Source organism: Mustela nivalis (genome assembly GCF_964662115.1).
Source record: "Mustela nivalis genome assembly, chromosome: 3".
Taxonomy (NCBI): domain Eukaryota; kingdom Metazoa; phylum Chordata; class Mammalia; order Carnivora; family Mustelidae; genus Mustela; species Mustela nivalis.
Window position 1 is genome coordinate 123,828,453 of NC_139022.1, and position 20,367 is coordinate 123,848,819.

The 20,367-nt window shown below is 45.9% G+C and overlaps 1 protein-coding gene across 9 annotated transcripts in view; it reads right to left on the reverse strand.

The window, feature by feature from the left end:
- TENM2 (teneurin transmembrane protein 2) overlaps nucleotides 1-20,367 on the reverse strand; it is a 1,882,184-nt gene that overhangs the window by 176,662 nt on the left and 1,685,155 nt on the right. For all 9 annotated transcript variants that reach the window (XM_082724104.1, XM_082724103.1, XM_082724105.1 and 6 more), the window contains one exon: nucleotides 4,721-4,916. In XM_082724104.1, the coding sequence (XP_082580230.1) occupies nucleotides 4,721-4,916 (196 nt within the window). The remainder of the gene's footprint in view (nucleotides 1-4,720; nucleotides 4,917-20,367) is intronic.

Below are 20,367 nucleotides of genomic sequence, written 5' to 3' on the forward strand. Positions count from 1 at the left end.
CCACTCTGTACTGAAAAACCAAACCTTGCATATATTGCTTTCTTTCCACAGTGTTTCCTTTCTCGGCTCTCTTCTTCCGGAACCAAGCAGTAGTTGGATTCTTGTATGCTGAGGAGAACTCAGTGAGCGTATCTGCTTCTTCAAAATCAGGCAGGACACCGTACACTCAGAGCAGACCAATTTATTTAACGTTTATCAATTAACACTTCAGGCTGAAAGTCCTTGAGGTTGGCTCTACAGGTGGGCTGAGAAACATCCAGTGGCTCCTGATTTCCATCTATTCACCGTGCATTCATTCATTCAAGAAGCTTTTGGTTGAATCATGAAATAGTTGCTTGGGCAGGCCCAAAATCAGCAATCTCACATGGTTTTCAGAGACCATTCTCCATGTCTCCAATTCCCCACTCATGTTTCTCAATGTCTTGTGAGCCAAGACACCGACTGCCATAGTTCTGGACTATCTTTTCAAGGTTGTCTGCATAGTGAACCACATTGGAGGACAGATATGGTGTCTGTCTCCAGAGCAAAGGAAGGGTTTGCTTACTCCCCAGTGTAATAAAGATAATATCTTACTCTAGTGCAAAGAACAGGCAGGCTCACCGTCACCTCTGAGAAACTCAGGTGTAATAAACTCAGGATTTCCCCTCTGTAATGCAATCCATTGCATGTGTCGGTCCTAGCTGACCCTGTTGATGTTGCCCTGTGGGAACTGGGGCTTGAGGGACTGGCACATTTACCAGAATCTAGATATTGCCTTGCACGAGTAATAAAGGCCCTTGTCTTTGACCCAGGAGTTTCATGTATTCTGATAATATCTATGAAATTGTGGCAGGCTGACATATTAGCTTACAATTAGGGTGAGCTCTCAGAACTGTCACAGTTCCTGATGTATGGCTCACTTTATTAACTAGAAATCTATTATTTGCAAGGCACTGTAGCAGGCATTGGTGAATCCAAGCAGATAGGAGAGTTCTCTGGCCTCATAGCATTTTCACTGTCATAGACAATACAGGCTGATATATATACTGATTCTGTGACCAACGGAAACAAATAGTTTTAAACATAGAAATGGCACTGTCTTGTTTGCATTTTAAGAAGTCCCCCCTACAGCGAATTAGAGATTGCTTCTCCCTAGACCAGCATCTAGGTCTAGGGATGGTTTGGTGGAAACTAACATCTGTGAGCTCAGACCTCCCTTTTCCAAACCTAACATCTTCAGAGACAAAGCAGCAGAGGCCGAGGGAGCTCTTTCACCATCAGAGTCGCACAGAGAGGGACCGAGCTCTTTGCATGGGCTCTTTATGGGGCTGGAAGGCCTCCTTGCCCTTTAGCTGAGGTCCTTCGATGTCAGTTTAGGAAATATGTACCTTCTGGGCACCTTCTTTCCTCACCTTCCCTCAATCAGGAAGGGTTTTATACCCCTTCTCTAGGCTCTTGTAATTCTTATGGTTGCCTTTTCATTTGTCTTTCTTCCTCCATCAGGCTCCATGAGGAAGAGACCTGATTTGAATCATTCACTGAGGTATTCTCAACTCTTGGCACACAGCAGGCCCTTGGTAAACAGCTGTCAGAGTGTGTGTGTGTGTGTGTGTGTGTGGTGTGTGTGTGTATGCACATAGGGTAGGAGAATCCCAAATAAGCAAAAACTGTGACAGAGACTATTTTTCATGGCCTTCTCCCAGGATTTCTACAGTTTTTGAGAGAAAGAACAATCCCACGGTCTGGCTGAACTGTGCAAGCGACCCCGCCCTTCCGGTGGCCATATTATCAGTTTTCCTTTCTGTCACCCTGGTTTAGGTTTTCTTGAGGAAACAATGGCAGGTGCTGAGAGGCAGCCCAGTAAATGGGGTTTTTACGCAGGCGGAGGGCGGCCTCCACGACACCCGCACCGTGCTTCAAGTATGCCACTCTGTTGTCCCCTGAGATGAAACTCATTTCTGAAAGCAGGCTGCTTCTCTCCAAAACACATCAAAAGACTTCCCTGAGTCAAAGGTATATTTAGCGTGATCGCTGGTTGACACCCGTCTAACATTTTCCCTTCTGTTTCACATCACAGGGGCTTTTGGCGCTCCTGGCTGCTCTTGATGGAGAACGTTCTGATAATAGATATGTGTGGGAGAACCTCTGAACCAAATAAAACACTGTTCTTTTCCCTGCATTTCAGGCCAATTACTATCATTGCTCTATCAAGATGTCTGCCCAATTATTAGGCCGATTACCTTTGACTTTCTCTTTGAGTTACAGTCCAGACGAGAGAGATCCTCTGGGGAGAATTGCTATTCCCATCTCTGAACGAGGGTAATGGCCTGGGGGAAGGGCATCTCCCTACGGCAACGTCTGTGTCTATGTGGATAGAGGAGACGGAGGGCAGAAGCCACTATTAGATAATCTGGCCCCCAGAAAACTTGTTGAGCAGGGGGAAAGGCATTTATTTGGCAGGAATCCAGAGCAATCCAGTGGTTAAGCACAATTCTCTGGAGAGTTTGGGTGCCGACTCCACCCCTTGATTACCACGTGTGACGTTGGGCAAGTTGCTTAACTTCTCTCAGTCTTGCTTCTCAAGTAGAAAATGGAGCCCTGGGAGTACCTCCCTCACGTAACTACTCTGTGGGTTTGCCAGCCTCGTCCCCACAGAGGGCCTAAGCCAGAGGCTGGCCCCTGGTCCGTGCAGCATAAATGTGTGGAGGGTGGTGGTTGTCGTTGGTGTCATTTTCCATCTCACCGAGTCCTTGTAGACTCCAACTAAGCCAGCTGCTGTTTATGGCGTGGGCTCTTAAGGATGTGCGAAGTTTTCAGTTAAATACAAGGTGACAAAAAGGATGTCATTTCTCATCATGTTCTTAAAGACTGCTTTTAATCTCAACATCTCAAACCAGGTTTTTTCTTTTTTCCTTCTGGGAGTTGATTTTTAACCCTTTTTGCTTTCTTTCGCCCATGGATCCATAATCTGCTTCTGGAAATATTCTCTAACCAAGGAAGATGTTTTCCAGTGGCTTCCATGATACAAAGTTTATGACATTAGTTGGGAGCAGGGGTTGGGAAACTTTCGCTGTAAAGGGACAGAAAGTAAATATTTAGGATTTGCTGGCCAAGCTGTCTCCGTGGCAGCTACTCAGCTCTGTTGTTTTAGCTGCCATAGACGATATGTCAGCAGATGAACATGGCTGGGCTCCAGAAAAACTTTATTTATAAAAACAGGCAGAGGGCCAGACTTAGCCCATGGGCTATAGTGTGCCAAACCCCCTGCCTTTGTATATTTGGCCAGTTCGGATAGGATCAAGTTTTCCTTGGCAGAGGGAATGAGGGTTAACTTTAACACTACGGTCACTACCAAATCCTGATTTTAGACCATTTGAAAGTTGTGGCTGCTGATAAAAAAAGTAAGCCCTGAATTTTAACTTGGCTTCCCTACCTCTTTTAAGAATCGAGGAACCCTTCAGAGAAATCCGTCGAGACCAGTAAAGAAGTTCTGAGGATCCAGTCAATAGGAAAATAGCTGTACACGATATGCTCCTAAACAGCCATCTGCTCTCATTCGGTGGCGACCCACGCCATGGCAGATGTGTTCCGGATGTAAAGTTACATCATCCTTCCTGTCAGGGATGTGGTCCTTTTCACAGAGGAAGCTGAGGCTCCAGGGGGTAAGTGACTTTCCCAGTCAGGATGTGGGACAGAAGAGTTGCCATCTGATCCTCTCTCATAGGCCTCTCCTCGTAACACTACTCCTTCGGTGAACCTTGAGATCCACGACCCAACCCTGTGGGGATGACATGCCCAGAGGCCCAGAAGCCCATCCATTCCTATCATGTCCACATCCTGGGACTCGGAGGGACCGAGTTTTGTGAGTCTCAGTGGATTTTTCTGTGAAGTATGTCTAACACGCTGCCCCAACTCACGGACATTCTACCCAGGATCTGTTATCCTCATCAGGATAAAAACCTAATGACAACATAAATTGAATGAAAGTATCTGTGGCTTATGTGATTGGTAAAATTCTTAAAGGTTTGCTTTCGAAAACTTCATAAAATCCTCTCAAACTAATGGCCCTTTCAGGAGTTTGTATGCACATATAAGAAGAAATTTTGAATAAAAGCATTGCTTCTCCTTTAATAGCTAATAAAAAACAGGGCTAAAACATGCCAAAAATGGCAAGTGTTTAATTAAAACATTTTGAGATTTACCTCCTTGGGAACAAAGATATGATTTTTTTCCCTTATGTCTATATCCTTTTCTTGATTTATTTTTATGTGGGTCTTTTTTCTTTTTTTAAACTTTTGATTTTTAGCTTTTCTGGATTTTCAGAGAAATTCTGAGCTGATGTGAATGGTCTGTATTGGCTTTACTGCATATTTAGAGTTTTATATACCGTATATTATTTAATTCCTACAATTAGCCTTATATGGTGGGTGCTAGTTGGTTCTTTTTTACTGTGAGGAACCTGAAGCTTACAAAAATCCACTGATTTGCATAGGTTGTGTGGCCAGGACTTGAGCCAGCCTGTCTGACCCAAGCTCTTCACCACAACTGGATCCTGTAAGTAGTCTGCCTATTTAAATCTGGGCTAGTTTTAGGTGGAAAATACCATGAGGCTTAAATAAAGGATTCTGGTCTGGTTTCCTACAGGGTAGAAACTACATTGGAAGATTATTTTCTGTGGAAAAACCTAGAACGTTTCCATTCTTCCCTTGGTGGCATGATCACTCAGAGACCTCATACCTACCTAAGACAACAGTGTTGAAGGAAACCATCTCTTTGTCTTTGCCATCATTGTAGAAGGCCAGGTGCCACAGGCCTACGTCCAGGTACTGTACAAACACGGCTTCATTCTGCACCAGGGTCTGTATGCTCCGGCGTTCCCTGGGTGACTCAACCACACTCCACTTCTCCTTCCCATCCAGACGCTCCATGAAGTCATACTAGAGTAAGAAGAGAGAGCACCCCATGTGTGAAAGAGGTGGCAGACCTGGTCCCATGACTAGCAGCTTCCCTTCCCACCCCATTAGTTAGCTAAAAAATACTTTTGAGCGCATTTTACGGTGAGCTCATCCAGTAAAAAAAAGAAGAGTCAGAAAAGTTGTAACAGTAAGCCACCATTTATTATGCTTATCATTATTGCTAATAGTTTTATTACTATAGGCACAATCCCTTTTCTGCTGTTTGAAATCCAAAAAGCTTTAAAGCCAAAACTTTTGTGTTTTCTCTTGTGTGTGTGAGAGAGACAGAGAAACAGAGGGAGGGAGGGAGGTTATTGTTCCAATCTACACTGGGGTGTTATATAATACCTAGTATATGCCAAGTGTAACTTTCTTGGAAGTCCCAAAATTCTGGATTCCAAAAATCATCTGGCTTGGCAAGCGTTTCAGATAAGGAATTATAGACCTGTGTTACCGGCTATCATTTACTGATCATCTACCAGGGGAAGGAGGCATAGCAGATTAGTTAAGAATGAGGGTTGTGGGGGCGCCTGGGTGGCTCAGTTGGTTAAGCAGCTGCCTTCGATTCAGGTCATGATCTCAGGTCCTGGAATCGAGCCCCACATTGGGCTCCTTGCTGAGTAGGGAGCCTGTTTCTCATCTGCCTGCCATTCCCCCATTTGAGCTTGCTGTCTTCCTTTCTCTCCCTCTCCCTCTCTCTCTCACTTTCTGTCAAATAAATAAATAAAAATCTTAAAAAAAGAGAATGAGGGTTGTGTCTACTATGTTGTACATATGAAACTAATGTAACACTGTATGTCAACTATGCTTTAATTTAAAAAAAGGATGAGATCTGTGCAGCTAGACTAACTGAGAGAGAATCTCTCACTTACTAGCTCTACCTATCCGTGCCTCAGTTTCCCCATTTGCAAAACAAAACAAAAAAAATAGCACGTAAGTTACAGGTTGTTGTGAGAAATAAGATCATACTTGGAACAGTGCCTGGCACAGAGCAAACACAAAATATGTGTTAGCTAGCGATCATCATCACTGCCATCCTCATATCATTCTACTCCCGCAAAAACCCTAAAGATAAGTACTCTTTGTATCTCATTTTGCAGATGAGAAAACTGAGGGGCAGAGTAGCCAAACAACTTGTCAAAAGTCACACAGCAACTACGTAGCCAAGCAAAAACTGAGACCTAGATCTCTCAGATTAACCAGCAATTAAATATGAAATTCTGTTTCAGTGGAAAGTGGGCTTCTAACTAGAAGGGATCAATGAGAGGCAGAGTGGCCAATGAAGGCTACCAAGATGAGGGGAATGGGGGAAGCCAGTGTGACCCAAGAGATTGGCAAAATCTGCTGGTGGGTTAGTGGGAGCCACTGACGATCTCTGAGCAGTGACTGACGCAACGAAAGGACTGTTTTGAGGAATTCATTTGCAGACAGGATACAGCAGAGGGGAACATGAAAAGAACCAGGAAGACCAGTTGGGGAGTGATTATAGAAGCTCAAGTATGACACGACGGGGGTCTTGATCAGGACAGTCAGTGAGGAGAGGAGACAACTTTGGAGGAATATTTTTAAGAAAGCCCACCCCTTGACCGTGGGCTGGACAGAGGGGATGAGGGAAGAGGCAGAGGACACCAATGTCTCTTACTTGTCGACAAGAAAATCGATAAGACCCCTGTAGAAATGGGCTAATCTTGTGAACTCTTTCAAAATCACTGCATGGAAAAGTCAGTTGCACTGTGACTTCCAGAGAACATTCAAAGCACAGGTCTGTAGCAGATAAAAACCATCACTGTGGGATTAAGCTCTCTCTCACCACTTCCCCTCCATAAAAAGGATTTTATAGGTTACAGACATTGACTATAACCTCTTTCATGAACTTCATAGAATTAAACTCCAGGAATCTATTAATGCGACTTCCCCATGATCAGAATTGCCAGTTTTTCCCATCTGAAAAGTGATCATTGAAAACAAAGAATCTGTAATCCGAAGTGCAAAGGCTTTACCATCAGGCAAAGGTGGGTTTGAATTCTGACTGCTACTTGCTATTGTTTGAAGTTGGGTCAATCAACTTTTAGCCTTCTCCTGGTTTGCATACTAGGTAATAATACTCAATTTTTGGAGATGTTCTAAGGATGACATGACATAATGCTTCGGGCAGTGCCTGGAAGGTACTAACCATGTTACTAAGTACCTCCAGACTATGAGTTACTTATTTGCTAATCATAAGGATCAGAGAAGAGAAGTACATGGTTCCAGTTTTTCCATCGGGGGTGGCAGACAGCTGCTTAGGAAGTGGAAATTTCCTCATCTCTCAGAAAACGAGTATTTGTTCTTTAGCTTTCCCCTACCCCATATCCCACTGGTCAGGGGTGTCTTTATGGGATAAAAGAAATGATACGCAGTGATACATCAAACCAGAGCTGCTTTCGGAGACCTTTGTAACCAAAGCATTTGTTTCTTAGCAACCTCGTAAATGTCCAGCTACCCAGACCCATGTCTACAAATTGCTGTCAGCCAGAGGAATGAGCGTAACTTCCTCGGTGCTTAGGTGAGAAGAATATACTTCATTTGGGGTCCAGAAAATCACCCCCATGAGAAAAGTTGGGAGAAGGTGATTACTTGTGTGGGGTCATTGCTCATTATTAATTTGGACATCAGTCATCTCTCGCTGAACTGGCCTGCTGGCCAAGAACAGAAATGACTTAGAACCAGCAGCAGTGCTCACTGTCCAACCAATCAAATGGCTCTGGGCAAAGGTATTGTCAGAGGAGAGAGAAAACATCTATTTTCGCTGGCTCTTCCAAGTCACTCCAAAGCAGCAGTGGAGGGCAGTTTTCATTAAAGAAAGACTCTGCAAGCCAGGGGCTGTCAAACAGGGTATGGGGACATGCCGGTGTGAAACAGCAGTGTCCAATGCGCCTCAATCCTCTACCCTTTAACGTGCTTTGCTTTTCTCAAAACACTCATCACTCTCTACACTGCTATGATCTGTTTTTATGTGTGTTGTCAGTCTAATGAGAAGAATGTAAACTCCAGGGGGGCAGGGGTTTTGCCTGCATGGCAGAATGGTTAAGTGGACTTCAGAGCTGGGGCCCCTGGGTGGCTCAGTTCGTTAAGCATCTGCCTTCAGTGTAGGTCATGATCCCAGGTTCCTGGAATGAGCCTCCTATCCGACTCCCCACTGAGCAGGGAGCCTGCTTTTCCCTCTCCCTCTGGCCCTCCTCCTGCTTGTCCACTCCTGTGCTCTTGTTCTTACTCACTGTCAAATAAATTAAAAGCTTGGGGGGAAAAAAAAAGACTTCAGAGCTGGAATCCCAGCACTGCCACTTACTTCTTGCCACACTTGCAAAAGCTATTTAAGTTCTCTGTGCCTCAGTCTCCTCATCCTTAAAATGGGGACAATAATCACATTCTGTCAAAACACTATTGTAAGGGTTGAGTGAATAAATTCATGTGCAGTGCTTAGAATCGCACTTTGTGTGCAGTGAACAAGCCTCAAGGTGTGAGCTACCGTTATGATAATTCCCTGCCATCCCTCATTTATCTTGAGCAGAGTCTGGTCAGTAAATATTAAATATCAAATGAATAAAATACTAAATTCATAAATAAATTCCACCAGAAAGAAAAAAAAATTGGAATATGGTCCAGGTTTAGTCTCTTAGTAATAATCACTTGCACTCCCTAATGTGCTTTCTTTCATGCAAGAGGAAGGGGTAGCATTACAGTTTGGGAGGCTGAATCAGGCAGCAGCCGGTGCAGAACGGCTGTGATGGGACGTTGTGGGTGTTTGCACATTCACATATATTAAGATTTGAAAGGTGACTTTATAAGGCCGTAATGACATCACCTTTCCAGTTCTCAGTGGGATGCTGTACAATGCCTGCTTTCTTCCCCTGTTCCTTCTTTTGTCTTCCCTTCCCACTTTGATACTGTTTCTTAGTGTCCTCTGTGGGAGTGATGGCTGACCCTTGTCCATATCAGGGTCTCACTCTTTTCCAGGTTCCTTGCTGCCAGGTGGGAGCACGTCGTAGTGTTCAGTCAATGGAACTTAAGTAGTGGGATGGGCTCCTTCTTCTAGATCCTGCCGTAGAATATCTGGTATAACCTCCTATTGCTCTCTCTCCATCCCTCTTTGCCTCTGGAAGGTGCCGAAACAGCCATCAAGCCCACAATGGGAGAGCCACAAGACAGGAATGGCCTGATTCCTAGCATGAGCCCTTGCAGGAAGGCTGAAATTATGACACAAGCAAGCAGTGAATATTTCTTAAATGGAAGCACTGAAATGTTGAGACTTCCTTGTTACTTCAGCATAGCCCTCAGAGATCTCTGGATGTTATGCTTCTCTTACTTCCTAGTTCACTTGCCGAGAGCATGGACGGTTCCAGCATACTTGCCAAGGCGTCAAGCCACAGCCTATTATATGTGGGGTGTCTGTTTACCCCTGTTTGCCCAGGGGTGTCCTACTTGACACCTCTTGTTCCTCCTTTCACTCCAGAAAGTGCTCCAGTCTGGATTATATGTTCCCCGACTTGCAGAGGAACAGGTGATAAGCAGCGTCATGGAGACCACTGAGGGCTGCTATAACCTTGGGAGGGGTTGGAGGCTAGAAAGACAAGGTAGATCAGTGCAGCCAACTGCAGACATGGCCTGCTAGGGCACCAGTGTGGGAGCTCAGGAAGAAGCCTGTTTGCAGGGAGGCCATCTGGTCCAGAAGAGCCCCTGCTCTCTCGGATTCCTAGACTGCAGTCTGGCCAGCTTCCTTGGCAGCCTGGCTGACTCTAGAAGGAGGCCATTTTCCAATGGCACAGGCCCTGGCCAGAGTTTCTTTTTCATGTCCCAGCACTGGGGATGGATAACTCAGGCTTAGTACCAGGGACATCTGTCTCCTCTGTTCCCAGACCGCATCACGCTCAATCCTGGATACAGGGATGCTCAGGAGATCGTGCTGGGCTTGGATGACTGAGAGGTTGCTCCATAGCATATTCTATCTAAGAGATCTGCCGAAGCCCTGGAAGAGAGAAGGGGGCTCATGACCAAATCCCAGCAGGGGACGGATGTGTGCATGGGCTGGCTACAGGAGGAAGTCTGTTTCTCAAGGCAGCTCGTCTCTCTTGACTCGGCAATAAAGCCACCCAGAAAGTGAGAGTGCAAGAACCCAAAATAAACACCCCCCCCCCACTCCCAGTTCTCTCTTTTTCCTTGGCCTTTGAAAAATAACCTGTGTTGGCACACAACACGAGGACCGTGCCTTTGAGTCATCAGTCATACTGAATGCGGCAGGAAAATGCAACTTTTACGAGCACTTGAGAGGCAAAAAAAAAAAACCACAGCAAATATTTGACCAATCCAATTATAAATCTACCCCACTTCTTGGCAGAGACCAAGGAGGAATGGTAATTAAGATAACTTAGTGGGTTTGCAGGAGGAGCTGCAGGAAAGAGCAAAGGAGCCTGGACCATCGAGCCGGGTCTGCCACTCCCCCAGAAGGGAGAGCATTCACGGGCATGCAGTATACCGCCAACAGATGCTTCTGGAAGCTACCCCGATACACACCTGCCAAGGAGGGCAAGGTTAAAGACAGACTCATTGCCCTTCAGAAAGATGTTATTACAGGGTCCACGACCCTGAGAAGGGGGGAAATAACTTAATCGCCATTTGGAACTTCTGCTTGCTGAGGGTCGATGTGGACGGGAAAAACAATAAATGGTGACATTTCCCAGGGACGGCCTGCTGCTCCCGTGCCCCGTGCTGGCGGCATCCCTGGTCCCAGCTCAGATGTGGATTCTACCTCCCACGGCAAGGCGTACTCAGCAGGGGAGCAGCACATGTGAGCGAGGGCTGCTTGAAGCCACATTACCACAGGGTCTCGGGTCACATCCAGGGACGACTAGCACCAGCGGGGCACTCACGGGGGCCTGTTCATCTTCTGCCTCCAGCCAGGCTTGTGGCAAAGGGAGCCCGGCCGACTCCTCATTAAAGCTCAGCACACTTTCTTTTCTCTCCTTCAAAGAGGTTGACTGCTAAGGGGGGGATGTGCAAGGATGAGAGCAGCAGGGCCGTGCTCTAGCGGGGGCTGGCTTCCCTTCGGGCGGCCTGCCTGCGCTGCTCGGGATGCCAGCTCGGGTCCGACTTAGAGCGTTCGAGTCACTGAACTAGAGGCTGCTAGGCCCAGCCGCGTGCACTGCTGGGACTGCTTGTCCACTAGCTAGGAGAACGGGCCCCTAGGTTCTGGACAGGACATGACACCTGGATCTGTAGATCACAACAAGGCGTTTTGCAAGACCCCACCGTAAGGACTGAGCAGACGGAAGACAGAGAGGACCCAAGCTCAGTTCCGAAAAATAAGGAAGGGGGGGGTAGGACACACCTGCAAGGATGGAATCCCCGACTCTTCCATTCCACCTCCTCCTGCACAGCAGCGGGAAAAGTCATCATCAAAAATCCGGAGCGTCTATTATTTTTCTGGGCACTTGTTATGTGCGAGGCATGAGGGCAAGTGCTAACATATGTTATCTCTTTCCATCCTCCCAGAAACCCGATTTGCATCCCCATTTCTCAGGAGAGAGTAATGGCTATGACAGAAGTAAAGTAACGTACCCAGGGCCCTTGACAGTAGTTGGTGGCCAAGCACAGACTTGAACTTGGATTTGTGTGAGTCTTAACGACTATGGGAGGTAGCTTCAAATTTCCCAAGAACCCGGCTGCCTCTGCCGGCAGATCCCATGGCTGGCCTGCTGTGTGAGTCTCCTAAGGATGCTGCTGAGCAGAGAAAGGGAAGGAAGGCAGAGCCCAGGGATGCTAGGGCCAGACTTAGAACCAGGCTGGACACCTGAGGACAGGGCGGTGTCCCAGTGGAGTAGATGGAAAAGGGTGCCAGGAAGATGGGGATGGCTTTGCTAGCTGTTGGCCCTCCCTGGTCTAAAAACTCCCTTTGCCGCCTCCAAACTTCTCTGTTCTTGTATTTGGGCCACCCCATTCTTCTCTGTTCCTGACACTTGTCAAACTCATCCCAGCCTCAGGGGTCAGGCACGAGGTAGCCTCTCTGCCTGGCCTTCTCTTCCTCCTGATCTCACACCTGCCCGCTGCCTGTCAATCCTGCCTCTGCCTAAGCACGGCCAGTTCAGAGTGGACATCCCTGATTCCCGATTCAAATGCCTCGACGACGGCTTGTCTCTCTCCTCAGCAAAGACGCATCCCTCTCTAAAACCAGCACAATTTATTATCTTTTGATTGGTAGTCCATCTCTTTCTTCTTGGACACAAGCCTCTGCAGAGTGGGAGACTTGTCTGTTTCACTCAACACAGATCCAGTGCCTGGTATACAGCTGGGGCTCAGTAGAGGTCTTGACTGACAGAATGAAAACATTTCAGCTCAAGGGAAATGGTACTAGAGTAAAGTCTATACCAACATGGTGGGGTTTTGGTGACAGGACCCCTGAGAAGATGTAAACTCTGCAGGAAAGATTTTAGGAAATTTTAGTCAACACTGCCGTTTTGCAGTATTTTTGTTTGCTAACTGTCCAGATGACATCATGAGGGCACATTCAATGAGGCTGGGCACTGTTCTAGGAGATTCACATGTACCACCTTATTGAGTGCTTCCAACAGTCCTACTGAATAGGACTTCTTGCCCCAATTTGCATATGCAGAAACTGAGGCACAGGGAGGTTACTTTACTGGCTCGGGATTGGTAAGTGGTAAAGCTGAGAGCTACATGTAGGGAGTCAGCTTCAGAGAGCATTCTGTTACCCCCACTGTGTTACAGGTTGCCCAGTGTGGCAGGGAGGTGGCCGGTACCTGGTGTTGACCAGCCTCGCTCGTCTGGAGGGAGCGCAAGGCATTATTCTCCTGTTCCCTGGGATGAAGAAAGTGTACTATGGGTCAAGGGCAGGAAGACCTTTGATGACACAATGGGCTCCCAAAGAAGACTGCAGAGCCTCTAGCAGAAGAAGTAGGGGTGTAAACAGTAAGGCATAAACAACTTGTTTCAATATTTGAATCCCATGTCTTTGGCCCACAGCATCTGTTTTGTCTCATGAAGTTGCTGTGCTAAGACAAAAATTAGGGTGTCTATGGGTTACAAGGTACCTGCCCATGTGTAACGAGATGGAACAATTTTACTAATCTCTTTGGGGGAAATAGCCCTTTAACAAACTGTTCAGTGTAGAAATTAAGAAACCAAGGAACATGGGTGTGGGTGACAATATCCTCAAGAGACAAAGGAAGAATTCGGTTGGGTATGAGAAATGGAGCTAGAGGGAGGATAGGGAAAGAAGGGTAGAACAATAAGGTGTTGGGGACTCCCCAGGCCACAGGGCAGCCTCTTCCTGTGACTCCCTCCTTATACTCCCAAATCCAAGGAAAGAAGAAAATGAAGGGGAGATGTGGCCAAATTTCTTATGGAAACCAGCGAGGACAGTGAACACCATTCTTGGATGTCACAGGGCAGGCAAGTGAGGAATAAGCCACAGGAATTCAGAGTCATAGGCGGGTTCACAGGGTGCAGACACACTTAGCCAGGCATGGCTGGGCTAACATCTGGTTTCACCTGGAAGGCCTAAAGATCTCTAGACTGGGGTTCACAGAAGAGATCTGAAGCATAGCTCACAAACTTGTGCCTTGCCCAGGCCTTATGTTACAAAGGGAAATGAATGTAAAAATACCTGTGCATTCAATAGACACTGAGCACTGCCTATGTGCCTGGCCCTGCTCTGGACACTGGGGCTCCAACAGTGAGTCCTGTGGACAAGGTTCCAGCTCTCCAGGGGATGACATTGCCATGGGGGAAAAGAATGTCAGGGACTGATGAGAGCTTTGAACAAAGCAGAAAGCAAATCAAATACAATCCAAATGCCCATCAACAAGTAATGGACAAACAAATTACAGTCTATCCATACAATTAGAAATCTACTCAGCAACAAAAGGAATGAGCCGCTGATACCACAATGTGGGTGAATCTCACAGATATTAGGCTGAGTGAGAGGTCAGAAACCAAAGAGCATAGGGTTCCCTGTTCGTGAAACTCTAGAGAAGACAAATTTCATCTCTACAGAAAGAAAGCAGATCAGTGGTGGGCTCAGAGGAGGTAGGCATGGGGCACAGGGGGCTTCTGAGAGGTGGTAGTGTTCTAGATCACGACTCTGGTGGGGCTTACTCACACAGATAAGGTTTTCACCGTGTGAGAATCAAACTGTACACTTAAAATGTGTATCTTGGGTGGCTTGTAAATTACACCTAAACTGATGTGAGATCAAGAAAGTAGGGTCTGTGATAAAGTATAAAGGAGTGTCCAGTTTTGAACTCCCTTGTTGGGAAAGGACTGAGGGCATGGTGTGTGGGCAGAGGCCTGGCAAAAGCAAGGAAGGAGCCATAGGATTACCTGGTGGAGAAACATTCCAGAAGGAGAGAATGGCCAAAGCAAATGCTCTGAGACGGTGACTGGGACAATTGAGGAGAAAGCAGGAGGGACAGAGCAGGGGAGTGGAGGGAGTGAGGGGGAGATGGCTGGCTGGCCAGCGGGCAGAGGTTTGGTGACTGAATTGCCATCAGACATGTACCGAGCACCTATGACGGTCAAGCACTGCTGTGTTGCCAGCAGGTAACCCTACAGTCTTTGCCCTTCCAGAGCGCACATTTCAGAACAACTTCAGATTTCCCTTTTAGCATGATGGGAGGCTGGTGGAAGAGCAGAGAATGAGTGCTCTGACAGTTATAAAAGTTGAGACTAGAGCTTTCTTTGTAATAAGAAGAGAACTTCTCTTGGTGTGTTCACCATGCCTGGTTCCCACGAGGGCCCTCTTGGCTTGGCAGTGTTTTTGGTGGTTTGCTGGCTGAAGATAAGCAGATTAAGTGTTCTGCCAATTCTCCTTTCCCCTATGTATCAAGCCTAAAATGGTGGTTTTCAGATTTCAAATGAGGATTTTTTGAATGTCTCTGGTATTGTGCTGGAGGTGGGGAGGGTGGGGGAGGTGGGGTGGGGTTGACATGAGGGGGTGGGGTGGGGGGAGGATAAAAATGAATATAAATGGATTAATTACCTAAAGAGATATGATGAGCATCTCAGCAGGCCTGCCATGTAGCTCTTCCAGAGTAGGTTGCCAAGGGAAACAGGGAAAATCCCTAAACAATGAGGCAAGGGCAGGGCAGAGACAATGCGCTCTCTGGTGGCTGGAGCTCCCTGGGATTTCTTGGAAGGGTCTTTTTTTTAAAAAATATATTTTATTTATTTATTTGACAGACAGAGATCACAAGTAGGTAGAGAGGCAGGCAGAGAGAGAGGAGGAAGCAGGCTCCCCGCTGAGCAGAGAGCCTGACGCAGGGCTCAATCCCAGGACCTTGGGATCATGACCTGAGCCGAAGGCAGAGGCCTTCACCCACTGAGCCACCCAGGCGCCCCTCTTGGAGGGGTCTTAATGCCATGGTCCACCAGCCCCACAGGGCAGGACCAGCTCTGCCTTGTCCATTGCTGCAGTTCCTTGAGACACGACACATAGTAGGTGCTCAGCTAATGTTGGTGGAATCCAATATTATGGCCTGCTGTTGGCAGAATGATGACTCTATTGGAAGACAGGATCTCCCTGGGAGACTGTTAAGCCTTTCATATGAAATTTTTGAGAACAGGGAGAAACAGTTGAAAACTTGAAGTCCTGATCTCCTCTTTCCAAGACCTTCTCTCAGTACCCATTCCCTCTCATAAGAGTGACTCTGAGCCTCGTGGTATGGGGCCACTTCTTCCTTTGATTTAACACGCATTCCTGGCTGGGCTGTGTACATGGCTGTAAGCATGCAACCACTCCACGCAGGGCCAAGCCTCAAAACCGCCAGAGGGGTCATCCTCCTCCGTCACTCCTGGTCTTGTAAGAGCCAGTACAGGGAGGAAATGCTATATCCTTGTTGGCAAGCAACGGTTAAAGAAAAGCGCAGCTTTTAAAAAGGGAACAATCATCATGGGAAGCTTCAACACAGCGCACACAATAAGGGATATCTTCCCTGTCTTTTGCTTGGAAAGATCTTCCATTCCCTTTCCTCTTCCTTTATCTGTTTGTCTAGCATCTCCTCCGGGAAGCTCTCCTCAAATCCCACACAGGTTATATCTGTTGGCCTATTTTTATGCTCTTAAATCTCCTGTACCCAACTCTTTAATAATCGTCATAGCTAACGTTTAATTAGTTATCGCACAAGGAGCAAGCACAAAGTCCGTAAATGCTATACAGCATTGGTTCAGGAAACATGCAAGAGAGGAGTGCTAGCAGGAGGCCTGCCGTCCACCCTCTCCCATCCCACGGGGAGCTGTGCTTGGACTGGACATGGCTGGATGCAAAGTGCATTGTGCCCCAGGAGAGGTACCCTGACCCCCTGCCACCTCACATATTTACAGAACGATTGAGAGGGGGACAGGAATCACTTGGCCACATTGGAAGACCCTGATCTTTGCAGTCTTGCTTAAGGGCTGGAGGAGGACCAGCTAAAACTTAGTTTGCATGCCTGCGCTGGTTTCTGCCGGAAGCCTTACCATTCTCCCTGCAGACACCGAGGGTTGCTCAGGTACCTGTGAGTGAGCTGTAAGGGTTGTAGCCGTCAGACTGACTGACTGATGGATCTCCGTAGGGTGCTCACTATTTGCTAGGCATTATCTCATTTATACTCACAACAACCTGATGATGTATAGACCTCACTTCATGGATGGTGAAACTGAATCTAGAGAGACTTGGCTATAAACATTCAGCTACTACAGAGCAGAGATAAGATTCAAGATTCAATAAAATTCAATTGGCCCAGAGCAGGCCAATTCCAGAATTGACACTCTGGAATGTGCGCCCGGTTGCACATCTCACAGCCCTCCCTATGTCACGCTGTCATTGTCACTCAACATGTCAGGGCTCCATCTCCTTAAAGTAGGGCCAATGCTTTTTATCTCTGTGTTCCCACTATAGGCATTCAATGAACATTTGTTGAATGCACGGATGGATTGATTTCATACTTTGTCTTCCCACAAGCTCATGCCCTGATCATGCTGTCTTTCGATCCAACCCTGGAGAGGGGCAGGTAGGAGGTATTGCTCTGAAGACCAAGTGAGCCACAGTGCAGAGGTCAAGTTCAGTGAAATTGATGAATACCTCAAGGCTATTCCGGGAGGTGCAAAACCTCTCCCACAAGGCCAGGAAAATGGAGGTTTTACTTCTCAGTGCCTTGCTGAGGTGAGTTCTTATTTACCGCACATCCCCATCTAATGGTCTTTAGCCAACGGCTTGTCAAAAATGTCACATTTGGCTCCCCGCCCTCCCAAGATCAATAGGAGGGTCTTATGTGGGTTGGTTGTGAAAATGAATCAAATCCTTGAAGAGAAGGAGAGAACTGGGAATGTGTCCAGTCACAAAATGGCTTCTTAAGCACCGAAGAGGAACAGAATTCCAGGCACCAGGCAGCTTCTCTCAGAGCATGGTCTCAGTATTCCCAGGCAGCAGCAGCGTGACCTTGGGCAAGTTACTTTGGCCCTCTGAATCTCCACTCTCTAATCCCTACGCCAGCGATAATAAAGGCACCTACCTCTGAGGGCCATTAGGAGTCGGGCCGGGCTCATGGTAAGCAATCACTGTCAGCTATTCTTATGCCTATTATTATTGTTATAAAAGCTTGACATACTATAAATCCTTTGTGCTAGCAATTCCACTCTTAAGAATTCATCATAAGGAAATTATTAAAAAAATACATGAACATAAACCTGCAAAGATGTTTTCTATAGTAGGATAATAATGCTGAAAAAGGGAGATTGGTTCCAAAAATTTTTAATCTTTAGAATGGACTATTTATGAAGCATTTGCAATGAGTTTACGGAAGAATATTCAGATATAGAAAGATGTTCCCTACCTATCTTTATGTAAAGAATCAGGGTAGAAATTGCATGTATGGTATAATCCTATACTTGTAAAAACGATTGCTACATGTGAACAGAAAACTGTTGGGAAAACACACTAAAAATGTTTTCGATGTTTCCTAGCATCAACATATATTGTTTTTATAATGAGAAAAACACGAATAAAGGTTATCAATTTAAAAAATTGAAATTTGTGGGCGCCTGGGTGGCTCAGTGGGTTGGGCCACTGCCTTCGGCTCAGGTCATGATCTCAGAGTCCTGGGATCGAGTCCTGCATCGGGCTCTCTGCTCAGCGGAGAGCCTGCTTCCCTCTCTCTCTCTCTGCCTGCCTCTCCATCTACTTGTGATTTCTCTCTGTCAAATAAATAAATAAAATCTTAAAAAAAAATTGAAATTTGTATTGTTTGTTTGGGGGCTTGTGTTATAGATGCTTTAGAAAAACATGGTACAGTAGCTTCTATCATTCCTTTTTTCTTTTTTTTTTTTTTAAATTAGTATGTACTGGCACAGTTCCAAGTGCCTAATAAAGATTACCTCATTTAAACCTCACAGCAGTGCTACGAATGTGTGGTATTACTGTCTCCATTTTATAGATGAGGAAATGGAGGCACAGAGAGGCTGAATGACTTGGCCAAGACCACGCAGCTTCGGAGTACTAGAGGTTGAAGTTCAAGACCAGGCAGTCTGGACTGGTCCATACATTTCTGCCCATGCTTATTTGTGTTGGGAACAGTGGCATCGGCATTCTGCAGAATGTTTACTGAAGCTTTATTTTTATCTGTTTATTTACATATTTTGAAAATTATATTTAAATCCCCAAACTGACTCGATATCTACAATAGGATCAATAATCTGAGCATATTTGGACTTAATAAAAGGCCACTTAAAATGAATGCCCTTAACAAATGGGAACAGAGGTAGGACTTTATCTTGAAGAATGAAGCTCTAATTAAGAACAAATTATTTTCATCTCAGACTTAGGAAAATTCAGGTTATATTAGGAACTACAGTCTAATTGTTCGAATGCACGTTTAGTTTTCATCCATACACAAAAATGCGACGGCAAACATTTCATTGTCTCTCAGCTGCATCGATCGCAAAACATATCCTGGTCTCGGGATGTCAAAGACGAGCATTATGTGCATCTCCAAATCGATGGAACACTCGAGAACAATGCAGCATCACTTGAGCTTGACTGGTGAACAGTCAAAAGGGATGCTTCTGTAAACACACTGGACGTCTCTGTCAGATGTCCTAGGACCTCTCTTGATGTTATTATAATCCTCCTCTCAGAAGGGCCGATTTCGTCACCTCGTTGTTACTTCTTACCGCTGTATATTTCTTTGCATTACCTCAGCAGGAGCCCTGTTTCTCAAGACTTCCTCTGGCACTTGAAGGCAGATCTTGGGCACCACTGTCACTGATTTAATGAAATTCTGGTCTGTGCAAGAGCTGTAACTGCAGTCCATCAGCGGTGGGGTTTACCTTGCACTGCGTGCAGGCAGCTCCTGGAAAAGAGTGCTGACCAGCGACGAGGAAAGAGAGGGGTCTCACTGCTCGGCCCCGGACGGACCAGCTTTGCTGCTCTGAATGCTGTGTCCATTCTTTCACGTGTAAAATGGAGCTGCTCCTCCTAGTGCCTACCTCACTGCATCATTGTGAGGATAAAATAATTCACGGGAAACAGTCCTGGCATGTTGAGCTCCCAGCTAATGCTGACTCTTATGACCATAAGTAGTGCTACATGGGGAGGGAGCTCCAAGAGGAGAACATTTTTGTAAGTGATCAGATGATTAATGGATATTTTTGTCTTATAACAACTTTTGTTTCCCTATGAAACATCCTTAACCTGAAAGGGGTTTCCATTAACATTTTCAAAGCCATTAATTTCTGTGAAGAGGTTGGAATACAATTTTTCTTGATATCTCTGAACATGGACTTGAACTTCTGTAACTCTCTTTTATTAGGAAGCTTATCGATCTGCAAGCAGTTTTCCTTGGTGTGTGTTTGCTCGGATAAAGTTGTATAAGCAAATGTCGTGGAGGATCCTGTTCCACCAAATGCCGCATAGAGCAGAAATACAAGTTCGCGCCAGAATGTGACACCAGGAGTGCAATTTCAAATGGACATGTAAGATGTCTCATACAGGTTATATATGAGTATAGGTATATCTATATATCTCTGTATCATAGGTCTGTAACTATATTTGTATCTATATGTATCTATACACGTGCATGTGTGTGTGTGTGTGTGTGTGTGTGTATTTTAGTGAAGACAGTTTCAAAGCTAACTTTAAGATTAGGGTGCAACCTCTCTATTTCTGTATTTAAGGCAAGGGATGGAAATAGTTGTTGGGTATCTGAAGTGATTTAGTCTTGAAACAATTATTTCCTATCGCTCCTCTTTCAAGCTTGTGGATCAATTTAATTGAAGAGTAGTCAGAGCCGGTAAGGGAAATGATTAAAGAAAATACTGCTGTGATTTGCAACTACGTGTGTGTGTGTGTGTGCGTGTGTGTGTATTCATTGTGATTTTTCTTAAAACGGTGCAAACAAAACAAAGT